The sequence below is a fragment of the Apis florea genome, unplaced genomic scaffold (genome assembly GCF_048593485.1).
Source record: "Apis florea isolate Af1SG1 unplaced genomic scaffold, ASM4859348v1 contig_37_pilon, whole genome shotgun sequence".
NCBI classification, from domain to species: domain Eukaryota; kingdom Metazoa; phylum Arthropoda; class Insecta; order Hymenoptera; family Apidae; genus Apis; species Apis florea.
The window spans coordinates 452,916-474,509 of record NW_028256861.1 but is presented as its reverse complement, the minus strand read 5'-3'; the positions used below and the strand labels follow the sequence as shown (position 1 = coordinate 474,509).

Sequence of the window (21,594 nt, the reverse complement as noted above, 5' to 3'; positions counted from 1 at the left end):
CTCCTCCTAGCATAACTTATTAATTACGGTTGACTAATGCTCCCCAGCTGTGGCGCAGCCTTACCTCACCTTCTTTCCTCCCCTTCTTTCTCCACCGGAACAGCCCTTAACCGAGGGGCACGGGACGAGAATAGTAATGGGCGAGGGAGGGGGAAGAAGAATGAAGGTCGGATGACGAGAGAGAGAAGAAGAAGAAGAAGAAGAAGAAAGGTGGGACAGAAGAAGAGAGTACAGGGACGCTTAGGCAGTAACTCACGCCCCCGAGAGGATTACCTCTACCTTGGCAAGCCTCTGGAGGGAAGGAGGGTGTACCCCACGGTTGAGCTACGATCTTGCTGCGTAGCTACGCGTTCCTCATACCGAGTGTCCCCGCCGCTCGTGCCTCGCAAACAGAGAGAGAGAAAGAGAAAGAGTCTCGTGAACGTTTCGGGAGGGACGTATTATACCGGAAGCTTGGGGAAGCTTCGAAGCCTGGTTGCCGTGTTTCCAACGTTCTCCTCTAATTACGTTCACGATTTACACGGTCAGCTTGCTTTTGCACGATGTCTCTTGTTTCGCAAGCGAATGATGAAAAGCTGATTTTTCTGAGGAATTTTTTGAGGTAGACGGATAATTGGGAAGAAATATTTTTTCCAACGAAAAATAATCGAGAAATAAACATTTCTTAATAACAGTGGTTGTATGAAGGAATAGTGGCTGAAATTAATGGTTCGAGGTAACAAGAAAATGCGCAACGTACGAAAGGTCCCTGAACCTATTAACTTTAATACTTACAGATTACTACTACTGCCAACCTGTATACCTCCATAATATATACACCATTATAAAGATAATTGCATTGTGAATTTTATCAAAAATGCTTCTCTACGTGTTCGATAATTTCGATTAGATATAGTTTTGCGTGCAAGAGAAGAAGAAGAAGAAGAAGAATCTGTCGGGGAATCCTCCCAATTCACTTACTTTGATTTGATCGTGCATGATCCGTCCAAGGGAGCACGATCGACGAGGGGTGGTCTGGTCTCGTGTTTTGCGAACCGTGGATCGTATCCCTGGCAGCAATCAACGTATTGGTTGTTCTTATTAGAGCTGGCACGGTCTCTTCCTTGTTTATGCTCGGGCCACGTCGAAAGTTTCCAATAAGGGATGGAAGGCCCATCATGGCCGCCGTTCCAAACGAGCCGAGAGAATTGGAATTTGCCTGCTCAGCACGATTGGAAGGAATCGATCGTGTCTTTCATCTTCTTCTTTCTTCTTCTTTCGCGGTTTTTATCAAGGTCAAAAATTTTCGATATAAAATTGACTGTTAACATGATAAATCGTTATTTTATAAGGAGAACATTCTTCTTCCTTTTTTTTTTTTCGAGGGAAATATCTCCACTCTTTTTCGAGAACAAGTTGGGTGATCGCGCCCCCCCCTCGAGAGACGCTCTCCTTCTTCCAGGATGAAACACGTTTCACGGTCTCAGCATAAAATTTATCCACCCCCTTGGTTAAACAGCCACGCACGACGCCTCTTTTCCGGGCGGCCTTGGAATTTTTCCCTTCAACTTCGTTTCCAACCCACGATATCCCACGGGGGGCGTGCGTAAGCTCGAGGGAGGGTGTGGGGAACTGCGATGGCTGCGGGGTTCTCGAGGGCAAGAATCACACGAGAACCATTTATCTGCTTTCGTTTTCTTCGAAATGAAAATAACCGATCGAAACGAGGATTTGTTTAACCCGGCCGGTCGAATCAACAACTCCGGATGAATCTCTTGGCTGACTTGAAATGATTTCAAATTAACGTGATATTAAAAATTTATTATATTGTTGTGTGATATTTTAATAATAAAGTAATAATTAAGAAGCATCCTCGGTTCGTCAAATATCACGATAAAATATCATTGATTGTCTTATTTTTCATCTTGTTACGCTACATCTCTATTTTTCTCACTTTCTTAATAGAATAGAAATAATTTCATAACGAGAAATTCATCTCGAACTAATATACCAATAACTCGTTACTCTTTTCACTCTTCTCTCTACCGTCAATATCTCAACGAATAGAAAATCGTGTCGTTTAATAACGAGAATTTAAACTCGTCTCGAACTAATTTCATTCCACGCTTACAAAACTCGGAAAATAATATTTCTATCGGCACGAATCGAATGTCAAACTCGGACCAAACTCTTATCTCGGATAAAAATCATTTGATAGCGTATTATTATTCCACGCTTTATAAGATTATACTTGAACAGCCTTAAGGGAATCTATTCGTGGAGCGAAGAATATGTTTAAAAAGAAAAATCAAGCGTAAATAAATATTGTCGTTCGTGAAACTGTTAAGGAATAATCTTCTTCAAGAAAAAGTAGAAATCGAATCCAGATAGATCGAAATAGGGAAAGAAAGAAAGAGGGTCGATGGAAAATTAAAGAAACCTTTTGCGGAGGAAGGGAGGCGGCGGCGGTGCTTGTCACATTTTCTACTTTGCGGAGACGTACGAGGCCGGCTTAATTGGCTGAAGCCCCGGTTTTATTTATAAGTTCGAGCCGAGTCTATCGAGCCCCTCCCGCCACTCTGTTGCGAGGAATACCGGGCCAAGGGGACGATATAACTCGGACGAAACGTAGTAGAGGGGTATTCTCTCTCTTTCTGTTCCACTCTGGGGGTTGGAAAGGAGACGGTGGAGGAGAACGCGTGACAAATAACCCTTATAAACGGTTCCCCGTAACTCTGCGGCCCTCCGCTTGACAAGCTGAAATGAAAATCATGGGGATGTTGCGCCGCCGCTTCGAGAGAAGAGAACTGTCGTCGTGGTGGGAGGAAAGCGCGAGAACGGAGGCGGAGGAGGGAGGTGGACACTTGATTACATTGCGATAATATACATGATGCCGATATGAACTCTGCCGCGGCCTGTTGTTCCTCGTCTGCGCGCGATATTGCGTAATGGCCAACTGGAAATGGTCCAGTGGCGTTGGTGGCGCGGCTGTTCGCGCACCCCGTCGATATAATAGATAGGCACGGATACGATTGTAAATATGACGCGTTTATTGCCCGAATCGAGAATTGTTGTTTCCCGGGAAAACGTTTGGAAAAACGTTTCGCGCGCGAATCTGATTCGAATTCCGCTCGGATACGAAATTCGTTCCGGCCGGATAAGAAATCGGCGATAAACTTTACCTTGGCTGGATAACATTCACAGAGAGTTATGTTGGATGGAAATAACGTTGTGGTTGTTGTTTAAGGGTGTTTACGTTGAAAAATTTCACTTGTAAATTTCGAAATTGTAAACTATTTCGACGCCATATTGATTTCATTTCAGTCACGTGATCGGTCGATGAATCATGGCGGCGGCTCGTACGTGTACGCGAGAAATTGACTTGATCGTTAAACAAATTTACATTAACTGACTTAAAAATCCTTACTGAGTGATGTTAATTTTCCGAGCGAAAACCAGTCGATCGACTAGGAAAAGGGATAGGATAGGAAAAGTGGTGTCGTCGAGTGGTGGAAATCGTATTATACGAGCGTCGTTTACGTAGTTCGATATAAAGCGTATGCGAGCAGCAAAAGACTTGGTTGCTTACGGGCACAGAGGGTTGCTTTGGTCTCGGCTGTTGGCAGAGGTGAAACGGGAAGGTTTTTACGAGGCAGTAACGGCCGATAAGGTGAGCTTGAGCCCCCACAGACGGGTTTATTCCGGTACTGCACCCAAGTGGCTGTTCGACAGAGTGTAGTACCTATACTGTCCTCTTACTTTCTCCTGGTGGCTTGCTGTGCGACTTTGCCAATGCTCTATCTGAAACCGTTTACGCGCCCCTTTTCTCCTTCCTTTTTTTCCTTTCTCTCTCTCTCTCTCTTTTTTTTTTGTCTTCAACTCGTTCTTTCTAAAGTCTCGCTTAGGAGTTATCCCGGCCCCTTCGCGTTATCGACAATGTTACCGGGATTTCCGAGCTGGCTTCTTCGAGCCCGTTCACACAACGTCTTACACATCCCGAATACCGGTATTTGTAGCTTAGACGATCCAAAGAAGTAAGACCGGATTAAAAAAGATCTCGCGATGGTTCCGTTTGAAATTCTAACGCGATATAATAAACATTCTAAAAGTAAGAATTTCTACTTTTGGTAGATTCGAAAAGCTTTAACGTTTTAAACGAGATACGAATAGTCGAAGGATAAGGATACGTATGATTGGTGGTGGTGGTGGGGGGAGGGAAGGGGCATTCTACCGTCAACGTTCGTTTCTTATCGCTCGATTCCCTGTGAAAAAGTGTACGTTAGAAAAATTAGTTACAAAATTTGGCGAGTTAATATTTTTAATACACACAACGCACGCGATTATAATACTTTGCTACAAAAACTTCAATACTTTTCTTGAGTTTATAACGGTATCGTGTTATTATTCGTGTGTATACGTAACCTGATCTAATCTAAATTACGATCTCTGTACGTAATAAAAGTTGGATGAGTGAAAATTGAGAGATATTTATAAAGCTTCGATAAATACTTTTAATTAGACCTATCCTCTCGATTGTTCAACTTTTACTATACAAAGAGATATACGAGTAACGTTCGCACCTTCCGAGCCAAACAAACCTCGAAAGAGATATAGACGAAAATACACACGTACGTACGTGTGTACGTGCGTAAATGTGTATTATTCGGAAACAGGGCCCCGAAAACGAGGTCCACGAAAAGACACGCGATCTCTTCCCTCTGTGGAGCTCGTTTGAACGTTTGGCCTGCGGTTTTGTTGGTTGCAGGAGCGAACGGAATGCGCAGGCGCGGCCGCCAGACCTACACGCGCTACCAGACGCTCGAACTGGAGAAGGAATTCCACACGAACCACTACCTCACCAGGCGGAGGCGGATCGAGATGGCACACTCGCTCTGCCTGACGGAACGGCAGATCAAGATCTGGTTCCAGAATCGGCGGATGAAGCTGAAGAAGGAGATACAGGCGATCAAGGAGCTGAACGAGCAGGAGAAGCAGGCGCAGGCGCAGAAGGCAGCGGCAGCAGCGGCCGCGGCTGCGCATCAGCAGCAAGCGGCCGGTGGGGGACCGGAGGGGGCCAACTAGGGGTACGCCCTGCACCGGAGCCCCCCTGACCACCCCACCACCAATCCACACCACCCTCTGCTAGCACCGCAATGTACACAGCTATATTAAAGGTGAGTGACTTCTTCGATACCACCGACCATTTTTATTATTTTTCCCTCCTCTCCTTCTTCTCTCCCCTTCCACGTCTATCTTTTTTTCCCTTCCTTCTTTTTTCCCCTCCTCCCTCTCGCTTGCTCGCGTCCACGCTTCGAGCCTTTCCCTCCTCCTCCTCCTCCTCCTCGCTCGCTTAACCTGTTAAACGCCAATTTCTAGCTCGATCGAAAACACCTTCTGTGCGCCTTCGAGATCGGCCTCGAGATATATTTTATGCTTTCGGAAATTGTTTCGGGCTACTCGTTCGAAATAAATCGAGCCGCAATTATGTTAAACGAATTGATATACCAGTCGAAAATATATATTTTCGAGAGATATTATTTTTTTTTTTTTTTTTTTTTTTCTCTCTCTCTTCATTCATTCGTTCTTCAGAAAATGAGAAAATTTTTCTTCTCCTAGAAAAGTATAAATTATCGATCTTGGCACGGAGTCAACTAGACTTTTTCACAACCAGCAAATTCCTATTAAAAACGCATCGAGAAATTTTCTTTCTTGTCTTCAAACGAATTGGCTGCAATCATGGAAAGCTTACGTTTCTCTCTTTGATAAATCTTCCAACGAGCTAACCCTTCCGAATTCACGAGGGGGTGAGAGAGGGTAGCTACCCGGTTGGTAAATGGATTCCTCGACGAAGTTGAGCATTAAGCCCGATACATCATCGGCGAAAATTACCGGGATCCCCGGTAAAGAAAACGTCGGCCACAGTTTGTTGCGAATGGCGGGGAAGGAGGGAGGAGGGGGGGCTTTTAGCCGACTTCCCGGCCTTTAAAATTAAGTTTAGCCGGTACACTTAATGAGGATAAACCACCTGCGAGCGTGCCACCACCATAATTTTCCAAGTTATTCTGTTTGCGTGCGTTCAAGCGCTCCTCTCGCGAGCGTTCTGCATCTCAAGGATGGTTGTTCTTGTTGGCCGAAATGAAATGTGGCTCCATCGTGATTCCAATATATTTTTCTGTATCGCGGCTACAACATTTTGCAAGATTCTTCTCGAAAAATTATCCAACTAAAGAAATTCGAGAAGATGCGAAAAAGTGAAATCGTTTCGTTGAGAAAAAAGAAAAGAGAAGAAAGGAAAGTAGAAAGTTTTTGGCTGGCCCAGGTAGGGCCAGGGAAAAGAGAGAGAGAAAAAAACAATTTCGCCAAAAGAGATGGCAATTTCTCTGTCGTTGCGCGTTATCTCGCTCGAGAATCCTCTTTGGTATAATTTGTACTTCGGTCCACGGGGCGGTCATTCGTTCCCAGAAAACGAACGACCCTTCGAATTGCCAAGGCAATATCGGGATGTAAAAAAAAAAAAAAAAAAAAAAAAAGAGAGAAAGAAGAAGGTTCACGCTTTTTCTGCGCTTTCACGAAAGTCTCTCTCTCTCTGTCGACTTGCTACGCCGTTGTCTACCCGGCTTTTATGACTCTTTCCATGTTTGGCCGGGGAAAAAAAGGATTCCCGGGAAATGTGCTTGCTCGCCCGTTGAATGCTTTGTGCCGGCCATGCCGACATGCCGCTTTCGTTTTGACTCGTTATTACGTCTCTCCCCTCTTCCCTTTCGTGTTCACCACGCTGGATTTTCTTCGTCTCTTGTATAACCAGGAAATTAATCGTTTTCGAGTCAACTTGGAACTCTTTTCTCGTCCAGATTTTTATCTTTAAAGATAACAAATAAGTGGGAGAAAATTTTTCAAAATCTCGATCACGGCCTTTCTTTCTAGTTTAATTAAGTAACACGAAACATAAAACTTGTACAATATAACCGGAGGAAATTTTCTTGAAATTTTATTCTCGAGGACTTCCTCGTTATCAGGGGAGTGGAGGGAAGAGAAATTCGCGCGATTAATTCTTACCCGATTGCAAATCACATCCCCTTCCCCGGTTTTCCAGATAAACGGAAAACTTTACAAAGTTCCCTTTTGTCGGCGTCCTGCCGCCAGAGGAATTCGCCAATTAACTCCACGAACCGCGTCGGTAATTGTAGGCTGCGAGAGCGTGCCGATTCCACGATACCGATCCAGTTCTTCAGCCCGCGATGTTTAATCGATGGACTCGTCCCCTCCCTTTCCTCCGTGAAATCCGAATTTCGCTTCTCCCCACCGTTGTTATCCAACCTTAAAATAGGATTTTAGCCTTGCAAATAGCCGGAGGCATAGTGCATGCATGCATCATGCATGCACTGCTAGCCCCGTATCGCGCATCAAAGTCTCCACGGAACGAGGCAACAGCAAAGATTCGGAAGATTGATGCGCCGAGAAAAGTTATAAGATCTTTTCAAGCTCTCTTCTTAAGCTAGGATAAAAATTTATCGTGAATTCGATCGTCTACTTTCGAATTTTCATCCTTCGTTTCGCCGAATGATTTATATTCTTTTTTTTTTTTTTTTTTTTTCAAAATCTTGAACAACAAAGAAGATTTAATTAGATAATAATACGGTAGAACTGGAACCATTGAATTACAATTTATCATTGAAATTTCTCCTAGGCCACCGATTATTGTCCGATTCGTTTCTTTATTGCTCGCGTTCTTCATCGCTGCGTAACCGCGTGCCGGTTTTTACGACGCAAAGTAGATCGTTAGGTTCGGCGTATGGGAACACTGCCAGGAGCTATAATCGCGTTACACGGTTGGAACAGTAGCGCGATTGCGGCTGGTGGAAGTAACGTCATCGTATCGGGACGCGGAATCGATTAGCGGGACGATAAATTACGATTTGAATTATATTACCATATTAATTACATATTTACGACGTTATTTATTAGGGTGCGCGTCTCTGTTGCATTGTTTCGCGCCCTCATTAAATCGCGCATCGATAGCGGAGGGGGCCGCATTAAATTCGCGACTATGCCACGCTTCGATAATATAACGAGATATACATATTTCAGGGCCGTTTTTTCCCCGCTTGCCGTTGAATTTGCGTGAAATTTACATTTCATTGTCGGCGCCGCTCGGCCGCCCGTTTTTGTCCGCCACCGCGAGGAAGAAACACACAGGGGCTGGAGTCCAATTAAGAAAGCGGGCGGCCCGCTACGCGGCCGCGCTATCGTACTCTCTAACCTCGTAGTCACGGCCTAAGAATTTGATGGACCTCTCTCTCTCTCGAGAGAGAGAGAGAGAGAGGCGTGCTTCTTCCATACGTCACCCCTTTTTCGTCGCCTAAATAAAGAACCAACGGGACAGCAGCCGATTTTTCTCTCTTCCTCGCCCGGCCCGAGTCGAGAAGCCACCAGCACGCAGATATACGCCAAGATAAATTTTGACAGTGAACAAGAAAAGGCAATTTAGAGGAATTCCGGCGATCTACTTTTATAGGAAAGTTTGCCCGGTATGGGCGATAAATCGCGCCAACCGGCCCGAGTTTAAAAGCTAGAAATATTTAAAGGTACAATATCTCGATTCCAAAATCGTGTTTCCGAACGGGGATTACAGGATCTATGGACTTCTCAGCCCGTTGGATCGAGTTCCTTTTCGACTTTCCAACTTCATTGTTTTTTTTTTCGCGCGAACGTTATTATTACGTATTTTGTTGATCTTGTTGATCCGTATTCTGTCGAAGATATTTGATCGAATTGAAGTGAATTTTAGAGTAGGAAATTCGATGATATTTTAATGATGGTAGCGATCATAATAGGTATAGATGATATAAGTAGTATAAACAGTTTTATACGCGAACTGTTATTTTGTCTATGGCATTGCGATGCCATCTAGTGGCTTTAACGACACGGAGCTTAATTATGGCTGCCTCACTCCTGCTTCCGAGGGCGTGGTTAAGGCGGGGACGAACGGCGACGAATATTTCGTCGCATTGGCTCGTCACTCTGCATCGGTCATCCGCTCGTCCATCGATATAAATCTTCGTTTTGCGAAAGAAATATTTTTTCCTCGATCATTTCACGACAATCCGAGTGTTGTGTGGAAATGTGTGCCGATATTTTGTGATAAAACGAAAACGAAAACGAGAAAATCTTTGAGGTGGAAAATTTCTGTAGCGCTATATTTTATTAATTGGTCGTTTCCGTCGTAGATGGCAGCACGGGTCGACACATTCTCGGTTGATAAAGCAACGATTCTGTTTTACCGACGCCTCAATCGGTACACTTAATTTAGAAGTCGCTCCTACTTACCCAGCTTAACGCTATTCTCTACGGTAGTCCAATGATTGCCGGTAATGCATTTTATGGTTGTTTTTATCGACGTGGTCGTACAGTAACTTACATTGATGATTCTGGTTCTCAACGTAGGGCTCCGCCGTCCGTGTAGGAGTATGAGGAGTGTGTGTACGAGGACTCGTGCATCGTGTATACATGTATGCAGTTCCGCTGACTCGGCTGGAATTGCTTGCATTTTCCCGACGAACGCATTCTCACGGCTATTCGTCAATAATCCAATAAAGCCGCGCTACTAGCGGCCTCATGAAGACGGAATAAAGTACCGACAGCGTGTGATTTTATTGCGCAGTAAAGCGTGATTCCGACAGATTGATGCACGATTTTTTCTTTCTCTCTTTATCCCGTCTTCTTTCTCTTTCTCGTTCGTTCTTTCACCCGTATATATTCAACTGCTCGCTCGTCAAACGGTAGGTCGGGGGATCTTTATTGGCTGTAAAGGAAGACATTTTACGATCCATAAAAGCGTTTATAGCGCTCGAGCAGTCTTACCTCGGTTCTTACACCCCGGTTATATCCATTACCCCTTCCGCGGCCTTTCCAAGGGCGGCCACTGGCACGCGCTCTCTCCGCTTTGAGATTTACAGGTTACGCTCCCGGTAACACCTCGTAAACTTGGCTTAACGACTTTAACCGGGCCTAACTGCTTCCTTCCTGCAATCAGACCCTGACCTACCTCCCGCGTAGACGTCCTAGAAAAATTTCAGCGTGACCATTGCCCGTGAAACCGCTATCTCTTTATCTCCCATTCAATTTTTAATATTTACGACATTCCTATACTTTTATCACTCACGATTTAATAATCGATTCTACGTACTTTTGTAAACATTTATCTAATCGAATATTATATTTATTTATTTATTTTTTTTTTTTCCATTTTCGATACAAAGAAAATGATGCATCGATAATATAACTCGTTAATATTATGGAGAATAGAATATATATATATATGCGTATACCAAAGTCATTCATCCTTGTGCGTACGAATTCTATGTCAGAACGTGCTCTTCCTCGTGTCTTACGGGAGACCTCGGACCATTCTGTCCGCTGTTTTATGATTTGTTTTGATTACACTTCATTACCATTTTACGCCTTTCGCTGCCACGTAACTGGCTGGCAATAACTCTTCGTTGTTGATTCTATCGCGACGTTTACGACCGTCATTATTAGCTGATACCACTTGAACTCTCGTAAAGTCTACGCCCGTGCGTCCGGGACATCCGCTTGCACGCTGGCTAACAGGGGGTGGGGGATCCCCGGTCAGAGGGTGATTGTGCTTGTGGAGAGGGGAGACTTATGAGTTGCTCGATTGTCCGGCAGATCGCGCCCTTGTAGTTCGCTACGTCTTAATGCCATACTTCATTTATCGAGATCTCCTCTTTCTCCTCTTATCTCCCCGCGACGAATCATCGTAGCCTTGGGCGATTGCACCGTTTCTCTGATCTTATTCTCTCTCTCTCTCTCTCTCTTTCTCTCGACTCTCGTTTATTATCTTTCCTTTCATTTCACGCGCATATACTTATACTTTCCATCCATAAATTCTGCCTTGAACGACCGGGAGTCGTGGATACGTCTCGATGATTCGATGTAAATTCAAGACGTATCCAAGAAATTTATTTGTCATATGGATAATTAAACAATTAAAAAGTTGTTTATTTTTTTCTTCCTTTCTTTTTTTTCTTTTTTTTTTTTTTTTTTTGTAATTTCACTTATGGATTTATGAACACGCACATTTCGAAAGGCAAGATCGTATATTAATTCAGACCGTAGATTTCCCGGTTTGATGAATTGCGAGCAACAGCCTTGTATACTCGCTTGTCGCGCGTCGATTCATCTTCTCATGGTGCTATATATATACGATCGGTATACGAAATTGCTCTGAACGTGAAAATATTTTTTCCCCCCCCTCGATATTTCGCTTTTAATTATGCCGAAAATTCGAATGCAAAGAGCCGCACGGATTCCACGGAGTCCCGTCCCCTAATTTAACACGAGCTGCAACGAATTTTCGAGCGAGTTACAAAGCGAGCACAATAAACAAAAGCTTTTTCGCGCAGCTTGATAACTTAATAACTTAAAAGCGGCGGCCGCTGATCCGCGCCACGAAAGGAAGCCGCGAATTTAGTAAAATCCCGGTTTTGTACAGCATACGGGTATTAGCATTTAAAAGTGAGTTTGTGCGCCCCGTCTGGCGGCGCCATTGGCCGCATTTACACAACAATGAGGGGCCGCACTCTAAAAACTCCCAGAATCCCCGGGCTCTTCGTGGCGAGGAGTGGAAAGAGCGGCGGGGAAAGAGAGCAGCAGCGGATGAAAAAGGAAGAGAAACGGAGAATCGTAACGCCATCTCGATCTTTTCTTTACTTCCTTTCCCTCCCCTCCCCTCCTGGCCCTCCCCCAACCTCCTCGTCCATTTCGGTTTTGAGGTTATAGAGTGGTGGTGTGGGTCACAGAACGGGACAGGACAACACGGGCAACGGCACGGCCCGGCTAGAACCTCTCTCGCAACACAAAACCCTAAGCCTTCCACCACCAGCCTTTTTTTACGTTTTTCATCTCTTTTTTCTCTCTCCCCCTCCTCTTCCCTCGTTTTCTTTTCGGCTCTTGGCTAGCCGCAGAGAGAGAGAGAGAGAGAGGAGGACGAGGCATAGTCACGTCTCGCTCCGTCTGGCTGAATATTTCTAACACATATAGATACACGCCACATCGTCGCCCTTCGTCTTTCCCTTTTTTCTCTCTTTCCTCCTCCCCCCTTCCCCCTCTCTTTTCGGGCTACAGCGTGATGGCTGCTGCTGCGACGTTGCCAAATTATCTTACATAACCACTTAATTTTTCTAGGCAACCTTAGTCGATACGATGAATAATTCTCGTATTCGGTATTTTTCTTTCTTTTCTTTCTTTTTTTTTTTTTTTTTTCTCTCTCTCGAAAACGAAATACAAAATCGTAGATAATTCTATTCTTTCACGGGAATGAACGAAATATCCTAGGTCATCACCTAAATGTTTTCCTGTGTTTGCGTTTCCTGTGCAAAGGAGATGATACCAGGAGGCGCGTCAACCGCGTTTCACGAGTTGTCGCGCGGCAAAAGAGCCGCGACAAACGAGTAGTTTTACGCCTTCCTCCCCGTCGCGGCTGAAAAAGCGCGGCCGCGCGGTGGATTTCTGGCCGCTTGCTACGTGTCTCGTGTGCGCGATTACACGGTTCGTTTAACGCGGCAAGAATGACCGTGCGCGCGCACGTTGCGTCCATCAATCGCGGGGAGGGAGGGCCCTGCTGTTCATATCCAACGGCGAATAATTGCGGCCGATAACAACGCGCAGCTTAATTAAAAAGAAACGCGTGAAAATCGTTGCCTCCGTCGAGTATAGAGGGATATCTGGCTCGGCTCCCCCTCTCTCTCTCTCTCTCTCTCTCTCTCTTCCAAGTCGGCCGAACGTTTCCAGTTTCGGACGACTGCTTATTTATACAGACCACCCGGGAGCGAGATCGCGTTGAAATAAAGTGGTACGAGCTAAATGTTCCTTGACCACGAGCGCGCCCGCGCGCACGTAATAAATAACCCGCGTGGAATTTATCATTGTTCGCATTACTTTATCGCGGGAACGAGATTAATGTCTTTATCCGTCGCCGACTTCCGTTCGATTTCACACTTTGACGATTGTGCCCTGTCTTGTCGCGCGGCGCAAATTTTCGATCGTGAGAATTTTATTATATAGCGAGAAATGATTTTATATATGTGTGTGCGTGTGTGTGTAAGGGGGAAGAAAAATTTTATCGGCCGCGCAGATGTTCGAAGTATGAATTATAGACGACATTAACGCGTTTCTTCTTCCCCCTGTCCTCGACTTTCAAAGATTCCTTCTCGTGTAATGCGCTCATTGTGCGGGGAATGGGACTTGTGGCTGCATCAACTTCCACCTTGTGCGCAACCCACTTACGGATCGCGATATTGAAGTAGAACCTTTCTGAAATCTCATTGAAGTTCTCGAAAACTTTCCCGCGCGCCAAGTTTACGAGGACCGTCGAGGTGTGCTTAATTGCGATACACTCGCGAGGAAGATACACTTGTGAATCGCGAGAAAAGTTAGAGCGCGTCCAACTTTTCATTCTTCTATCATTCCTTTTCTTTTTTAGAGTTGAAGAAGAAACGTTTCATAATCGCTTAATCAATATTTTTGAACAATGCACGTTGTACATTTCATTCAAAAAGTCGCGTATTCGTTATTCTCGTGTTCAAGCTTGGTAAATTATTCGCTTTCGACTGAAAACGGGATAAAAGTTTTCGAGGGAGAAAGTTTTCCACGCTTCTTTTGACCGAGTAAATCGTATCTGGACGATGGAGAGGCATGCGCATGCGCGTACGCATGCGCGTTAAAAGTTCGGCCTGCGATACGAGCGGTAGCGAAATATGAGAACTAATTGCGACGCGATCCACGGGGGAGTTAAATTGCACGGGGAATGGGCGAGGACGGTTAGAATTTTGAGGTGATTCTCCTCCCCCTTCCACTTGGGTGTGTATAAACTTAAGAAGTAGACGAAAAGGAAGGGAGACGACGGGAGAGCGTAGTTATATCCCGCGCATGTTGGCAACAGCTCCGGTGTGTTTTTCATTTTCTTTATATCACCCTTGACGCTCGTAAAACCATTACCCGTGACCGAGCGAACGCAACTTCTATATAAAGCGCATCGGTGTGTAGTACCACGTCCACATCCTTACACCGATCCACGGCGATTCTTTGATGATACTCGAAGTTCTTTTCGCTTCGTCCAACCCCTCCTCTCCCGTCTCTCGACTCGTGACGACGAACCCAATTTCCTCGGCGACGGAACTGGACCCCTCGGATTTTCTTCGTTCACGTGGCCACGGGGGAAGGATTCAGTTTTCCTCGATACCGATTCCTCGACGATACTGCACCTCGCTTCGCGTCACGATTTCTTTTATCTTACATTCTTTTATCTTATCTTTCATTTCTCTCGTCTCGAGAGAGAGAGAGAGATTGTTCGTCCCCAACGATTAAAATTAACACTATCCCACCGATCGAGGCTTATTTAACTCGAACAACTGAAATACCGGTCCACGGCCCATTACACGCAGGGGCGTCGAGGACGGGTTGATACTCCGATGTGTAGATAAGTCAGTTAGCGACTCGCTCTAGCGCGTTCCACGGTGGTGGAGCCTTTTTTTGCGTATCTCTCGTCCTCTTATTGCTTTCCTCTCCCTCCCTCCTTCTTGCTCACTCCTGGTGGGTGATTCATCATCGACGTCCTCTCTCCTTTCTCTGGCTCGGTTGGCTGGCTGGTCTGACTGGCTGGCTGGCTGGCTGGCTGGCTGGCTCGCTCGCTCGCTCGGTTTCTGACTTTCTGGCCCCTGGACCCGCGTACCTCGCATTCCCTCCTGCTCCGTCGTTCGATTTTCTTCCTCGTCCGATCCTCCTCCCCCCGTTTCTCAGACCTATGTACTCGTTTTACTCCTACACTGGAGCCGTACCAACATGCAGTTCTGGCTCGGCAGGGCGCTCTTTCGCGCTGCTGGCTTATAGCAATATCCCCCGCGCATCTTTCTCCCGGCACATCCTGGAGCCTAAGAGGAGATCGGTTCCCGGCTAGTAAAATTGCGCAAAATTTTAACCTCGCCTCGATCCCTTTGTTCGATCCAATCCTATCTCCCTATACGATTTCGTATTCGATTCGCAAGATTTGGTTAATAATAATTCGAAACGGCTATGGAATACATATCGTTGTTGTTGAAAAATGACGGCTCCATTCCTACGAGATGGCAGTATCCGATCTAGCCACCCCTCTGTGCGTGCTGTATCCGAGCATCAGAGCATTCTATTCCACTCGAGAAACCCATAGAATACGATATATTCGCGTCGGCCAAGATATCCGCGCCAGCCAGGTACACCCAGTGTAAGGGCGAGTGCGCGTCGCTATAAAACACGCGAAACGATATATTACCCGGCGATATCACTCTCCGGCACGAGGCAATACGGTAATATTTCGCCCTGTGAGCGGTTGTTGGAAATGTTGCCGGTGTAAACACTGCGGGGGCACGCCTGGGATCACCAACAGATATCCTCTTGGTTCACCCGGCCCGGCTGATGTTCACTCGTCATCGCGGCTATGATGCCTTCCTCCCTTTCCTATTCAATGGACGAGTCAATTATAAGGTGACACGGAACGGTGTTCGAACAATCTTCTCGCGTGGGTGGATTAGAGAGGTTCGTCTCCAACGCTTTATCGATCGATTTCGTTTTCGTTTTTACCAAGCTATCTCTTCAATTCGATTCTTCATACGTTTTTATAGAAAAAAAAAAAATCTTGTAAAATTTAACGCAATAAGTATATAGCGCGAAGAGTCGAAGTCGATGCTCGCTCGATAACCGATCACCCGCGAGAAATTCGTGTACGCAGCGGTTCGAAGTCGTACAACTCCGCGTGAAATATCGCGGCGCAAGTGTGGAGGGGAAGGGAAGGCTCGCCTAGAAGGGAGGACCACCTTTGGTTTCGAAGGTGGGATTCCGGTAATTCGACGCATTCGAGAACGGAGGAAGACCGATGGAACTTGGCCTGGCTCGGACGAACGAACGAGAGGAGGACGCTGAAGCGAGAGAGAACGAGAAGCGAGCGTGACGGAGATATGGCCGAGGCGGAGGAGTGGGGAGGAGGCAGAGAAATGCGAAGCGAGAGAGAGAGAGAGCGTCGGCCAGACGAAGGCAGGGGAATGGGTTGGGTAAGGGGGATAGAGTAGGGGCGGGAGGGCGTTCCACGGCACCCTGCATGGGGTAGCTTGCAACCTCACGCGACACTAGAGCCATCTATATCCCCGGAGATTTATGAGTTCCTGGTGCAGCGGCTGCTCGCAGCAACTACACACCACGCAGTATCGGGTCCGGTGTTGGTGCTGCCCCCTGTCGCGACGGGCGTGCTGTTGCCCCGCGGGGGTTACGCGCAATTCGCGCTCCGTGCAACGTCGCCCTGATAAAAAACTCTTGCGACTCGATCTCAATCCCGATGCTTCTGCGAACCTTCCTCCGTTCTCGCGCCGTCTCCCTTCGCGGCCATCTCTCTCGCTCCCACGGATCTTCTTTCTCTCTCGCTCGCTCGCTTCGCTCGCTTCTTGCTTTCGACGCGACGCGACGAGACTGGCGGTCTCACTTTCTCCCGGTCTCTCGCTCTCGCTTTCGAGCTCGGACTTGAAATATCGATCATCATTGTGTGTTTCCTACGCATTTCTAGACCGCGGACGCGGTGAAATTATTATGGGGCTATAGTCGAAGATATCGTTGGTTGAGAATCAAGTTGTCGACTTGTTTCTTGAACCCCTTTTTTTTTTTTTTTTTTTTTTGATGATCTTTGATGAGCTAGGTTGGAGGTTAAGTTATCGTGAGTGTATGAATAATTCGAATTTCGATTAAATAAAAAATTTTCGTACAATTATATTTTTCAATTCTTAATGCGTGTAATATTTATTGACGGCAATACAACAAATGAAGTTAACGATATATTTGTCCCAATTAAAATTTTCGATTTTTTTTCTCACGAACTTACATCAAACAGTACTCCTCGCTCTCCTCCTCGATGAAGTCATTTGAACGAGCATTCCTCGACCGATCTCAGATACAATCTCGTTCAAACAAAGAGCTCCATTGCCGCATGCACAGAAGAGCAGAAACGAGAGAGGGATAAAAAGCAATCGCCATCGATAGTGGATCGGAAAAGGAAGGCGGTTGTAAAGTGGAGATTTTTCAAGTGCCCCCTCGACGCAGCCGTCCATTCGCACGATACCCTCTGCATGGGTAACCGAATAAAATAGAAAGAGAGAGGAGGGTGGGGTGAGAGCTTAGCCCCGTGCGAGGGTACGGGACGACGACAACGATATGAGTACCGGTATCTCTACCTACCTATGCTTCTGCTCTCCAACCCGAACGCCCCACCCTCTTGATGCGGCCGGTTTACGAGCAACCTGTGGTAACGAGAGCGATAGATAATAACCGCTCTCCGTGCTCAACCCCATCCCATTCGCTCCGTCTCTCCCTCTTGCTTCCACCCTTTTCGTGTACGTCCTCCTGTTCTAACGGAACGACGCTACTCCACGTGGGACGTTAACCACCCCCGGGATTATTTTTTCCTCGATTCGCGCGCGCCTGCATTTCTTAAATACTTGTTGGAATCAAGTGATGCGAGCGAATCGACCATTGGAATTTTTCAGTTTCGAGGATGGATACCGAAACGAATGCGACGTAGTGGAGTTTATTGGAAGACAATTTTTAAAGACGATAGATTAATAATTAGAAGAAAGTGTCTAATCAATAATTCGATAGGTCTTACATTGGTTTTATACGATGACAGTGAAATGACGTGTAATTCATAGTTAAAAGTTTAGGTTACTTAAATTACAAAAAAAATGAATTAGGAAAACGAATGCTCAAAGATGATTGATCGTGAAATCTTATCGACGAGAATGAAGAAATAGGGGGAGAAATTATTCGAGAAGCGCGCTAGTGAGAACACGGTTGTTTGTCCGTGGCTGTATTTCATTTTTGCCCGTAAGTTTGCCTTTCGGCCTAGAGTCACTTCGCGTTTCACAGCCCCGGCTGTGCAACGAGTTTAAACGTACGTACGTATATACGCGGAGGCGTTGCTCCTTCGCGCATTTATCAGGATTTCCGAAGGAAGCCGGAGTTTTTAAGCCGCAATAAATTTCCGTTCCCGCGTGCCTTTACGTCGCGCGAGTCTAACGTTGCTTAAAGCTCGCAAAAACCGAAAGCACGAATCCCGACTATAGCCGACCATAGCCGAGCATAGCCGACCGTAACCGATTATAACCGACCGTAACCGAACGAACATCGCTTGTCTAAAGAATCTTAGAAAATCTTGAATAAGAGGTGTAATAAACGTTCGATGATTAATCATCGACTTATTTATTTGATTTTAACAATACTTATTACGAATTATCTATCTATCTATCTTCTTATTTTGTTTCCCCCCCCCTCTCCCTATTTATTCCTAGTCTAGTGTATAAAAATAGTGTACAAAAAAAGAGAAAGATTTATCGCAACGTCTGGAGAATAGGATTGAAAGGAATAACTCGAGCCAGCTTCGGTGGATTCGGATCGAGGATATTCCGAGGCAAGCGAAAGAAGCAGGTCGTATAAGCGGATAGATTGAACAGTTGGCGCGAGTTTGCGGCTGTAAAATGTGCCGACCTTGCCAAGTGCTCCGGGAACATCCTCTCCACCTTTCCGTTTCCTTCGTTCGCCTTTGTCACGACGACGGCCGACGCAGCCAGGGCAAACAACTTTATTCAAAGTCCTTGCGGGTACAATCGCGATTCATTCTCCCCGATTTTGCAACTGCACTTAACCTGCGAAATCGAAGAATGGGAAGAACTAACTACGAAGAAAACGACCAGGTGCAAGACATTCTTGTTTCTTCGTTCTAAAAGAAAATTGTATTTTAGAAGAAATTTTAAATTGCACAATACGTGTAACGAAGTACATAAAAATTGAAAGGAAATACACGATGAACTTAAAAAAAAAAATGGAATAGGAAAAATATTACTTCTCCAAATATTCTTTTCGCTTTATGAATCCGATCATTTTTATCTTTTATCTTCGACAATGTAATTATGCTCAAATGAATACTCAGATTATTTTTTTCAACTGTCAATATATCATTATTGACTTACGCATCGAGATTTTAGAATTTCTTTACCAAAGAAAAGGGGGGGAGAGGGGAGGGGAGAAATGACTAAGATTAGAAATTTAATAACATAAAGATAAGTTTTCGATGTCGACACAAGGGTTGAAAAATATTAACCGTGGCCATTGATGTACGGGAGGGAGGGTTGGCGATTCTTTCTTAAGGAAGGTGGTGCAGCCGGTTCAAGGTTGTCTATAGGGTTCATACGTTGAACGTGTGTCGAGGACACGACGGGTAGGGTCGCGTCCGGCGCTGGTTCAGCTCCTTTTGTAATGGGATGAATGCACGTGGTGCCTTGTCCGGCCACACGCACGTTGCGCTCGAGCTTTCGTGGTGTCTGTATCTCGGGGATATCGATAGCCCGCGCTAAGAGCGAAAGGGGTTGGGTCTTAGGGAGGAACACGACGCACACCGGCAGCGCGTTGCCAATCCTCTCTCTGCCTTTTCTTCCGCATGGCCCTATATCTTCCTTTTTATAACCGCTCCCCTACTTTCGACCGATTCTTTCTTAAGATTCGCCCTTTGATACTCGTCCCAGCATTCGCGAAACTGTCCACCCCTCCCCATTCGACTATTCATTTCCTCTTCCCTCTCATCCTTTCATTCGAAGAAAACTATATATATATATGTTATTTAGTCGAGTTCAATTAACTTTTGCAATCGTTATTCTTAAATCTTGTTCATTATTGTCCATTCTTTTTTCCACGAAGAAATAGAAAAAAAAAAAAAAAAAAAAGAAAAATCCCCAGCTCGTCATCTAACCCCCCCACGTTTCTGATTTCTGTTTCAGGTGAGTGGCAGGCTGCATCCACTGTCTCTGTAATGCCAAATAGATGGTCGATGTGCGTATCTGTCGATCGTCAATTTATCGGTTGCGGCGAATCGGATGCTGCACCCGGTGAGTGACGAACCCGCCTCCCGCTCCCTCCCACCTCCGGCCACCGCAACCATCACCACCACCCTCCCCCCATGGAGAGAGAGAGAGAGAGAGAGAGAGACCTCCTCCTGCCACTTGGTGGCTCACTTTGACCAATAATATCCCGCAGAACCAATCAGTATCCAAGTGCACAGTGACAAGCCTAGCATTGTCGTCGTAGTTCACCCTGCCTTTCCTCTCCTCCCCTCCCCTCCCCCCCTCGCCCCCACGTATCTGGCCTCTCTCTATCTCCCTCCCCCCCTGCCCCCTGCTTTTGGCGCAGTAGTGTGTAGATAGAGGAAGGGAGGGGAGGGGGGAGGGAGGGAGGGGGTGAGTTATTATATATACGAGGATATAATAATAGTGTTTTCCGCTCGTTAAAACAACCGATCTCCGTCCCGTATCTCGTTTTCGAGCGTGAAAAAAAAGGCGAAAAGGCGACGACACGAGAGCAACAACAACAACAACAACAACAACAACAACAACTCGAGAAACGAATAGACGAGAAAGAAAGGCGTATGTGTTTCCAGTAATTATACATTTCTTGTTTGACGTTCTCGAGGTTTTTTTTTTTTTTATCTCTCGCGACAACTGTTCTCTGTTCTCGTGCGGTGGTGTGATGCGTTGGGATGCGCGCAATATCTCTATGAAGAAACGTAAACGAAAGTTTTAAAACGGCTAAGGTGTTAATAATTGACAAGGTTAACGCTTGGGAAGCGAGAGGCGCGCGAGTATCCTCGAGTGTCCGATCGACGGGGGAATATATATATATATATATATGAACGATTAGGAGAGGGGGGTTGATTCGGCAGTTTTCGTTTTTACCGACGCGCGCCTTATCCCCGGTGAGATCGAAATAATTATTGTTTCTTTTCTCTCTCTCTCTCTCTCTCTCTGTCGCGATATATCGATATATTGTACTGAGAGAGAGAGAGAGAAGAAGAATGGAATATATATTTTATTTCGAATTATACCGAAGTGTTTCTTCTTATTTAAAAAATTTTTATCTAGCATAGCGAAAATTAAAGGACAGTTAACCTAACTAACCGTGGAATCGAATCTTTGAATTCGTGTATGATGCCAAATTGGGTTGAGAGGAATAAATTTAATTATTATTAATATTCCAAAATTAAAAATTGAGAAAACGAGAGAAAAGAGTGGTGGGCTAGAGTGGGAAAAAATTTTTAAGCAAGGAGGATTGATATGTTGTACGAATGCCGCCATCCCCGCCTTCTCCCCTCCCCTCCCCTCCCCTCCCCTGTTCCTGTTTTGTTGACTCGGCGACTTATTTCGCTATAGTTTTATTTCGCTTGTTTGATGATCGCATACGCTCGCTGATACCCGATACGACGATCCCTTCCATAGCGTGTTAATATAACGCCTACGACTGCTGTTGATGTTATGTTTTTGTTAATTATTATTATTAATTTTTTTTTTTTTTTTTTTATTTGTCTGCGGAAACGACACGAGAACACGTTTCTATCGTCGTCGTGTGCCTCGATGTTTTCTTTCGAGCGTTTCTCGAATAATAATAATTCTCTCTCGAGGAGAAGTAAAGGAAAAAAAATTTGGGATGGCGATAAGAATAAGATTTAGAATAATTTGTCCATGACAATGTCCCGAT

At 45.5% G+C, this 21,594-nt stretch overlaps 1 protein-coding gene and 1 pseudogene across 1 annotated transcript in view; one reads left to right on the top strand and one right to left on the bottom strand.

The window, feature by feature from the left end:
• The window catches only part of Ubx (ultrabithorax), a 106,282-nt gene extending 86,398 nt beyond the window's left edge, over positions 1 to 19,884 (top strand). The window contains exons 2-3 of the mRNA XM_086915987.1: positions 4,745 to 5,153; positions 19,845 to 19,884. Coding sequence (XP_086772113.1) covers positions 4,745 to 5,061 — 317 coding nt within the window. The 3' untranslated portion in view covers positions 5,062 to 5,153; positions 19,845 to 19,884. The remainder of the gene's footprint in view (positions 1 to 4,744; positions 5,154 to 19,844) is intronic.
• Positions 13,721 to 17,366, bottom strand: LOC147656220 (uncharacterized; annotated as a pseudogene).
• Positions 19,885 to 21,594: the final 1,710 nt, after the last annotated feature.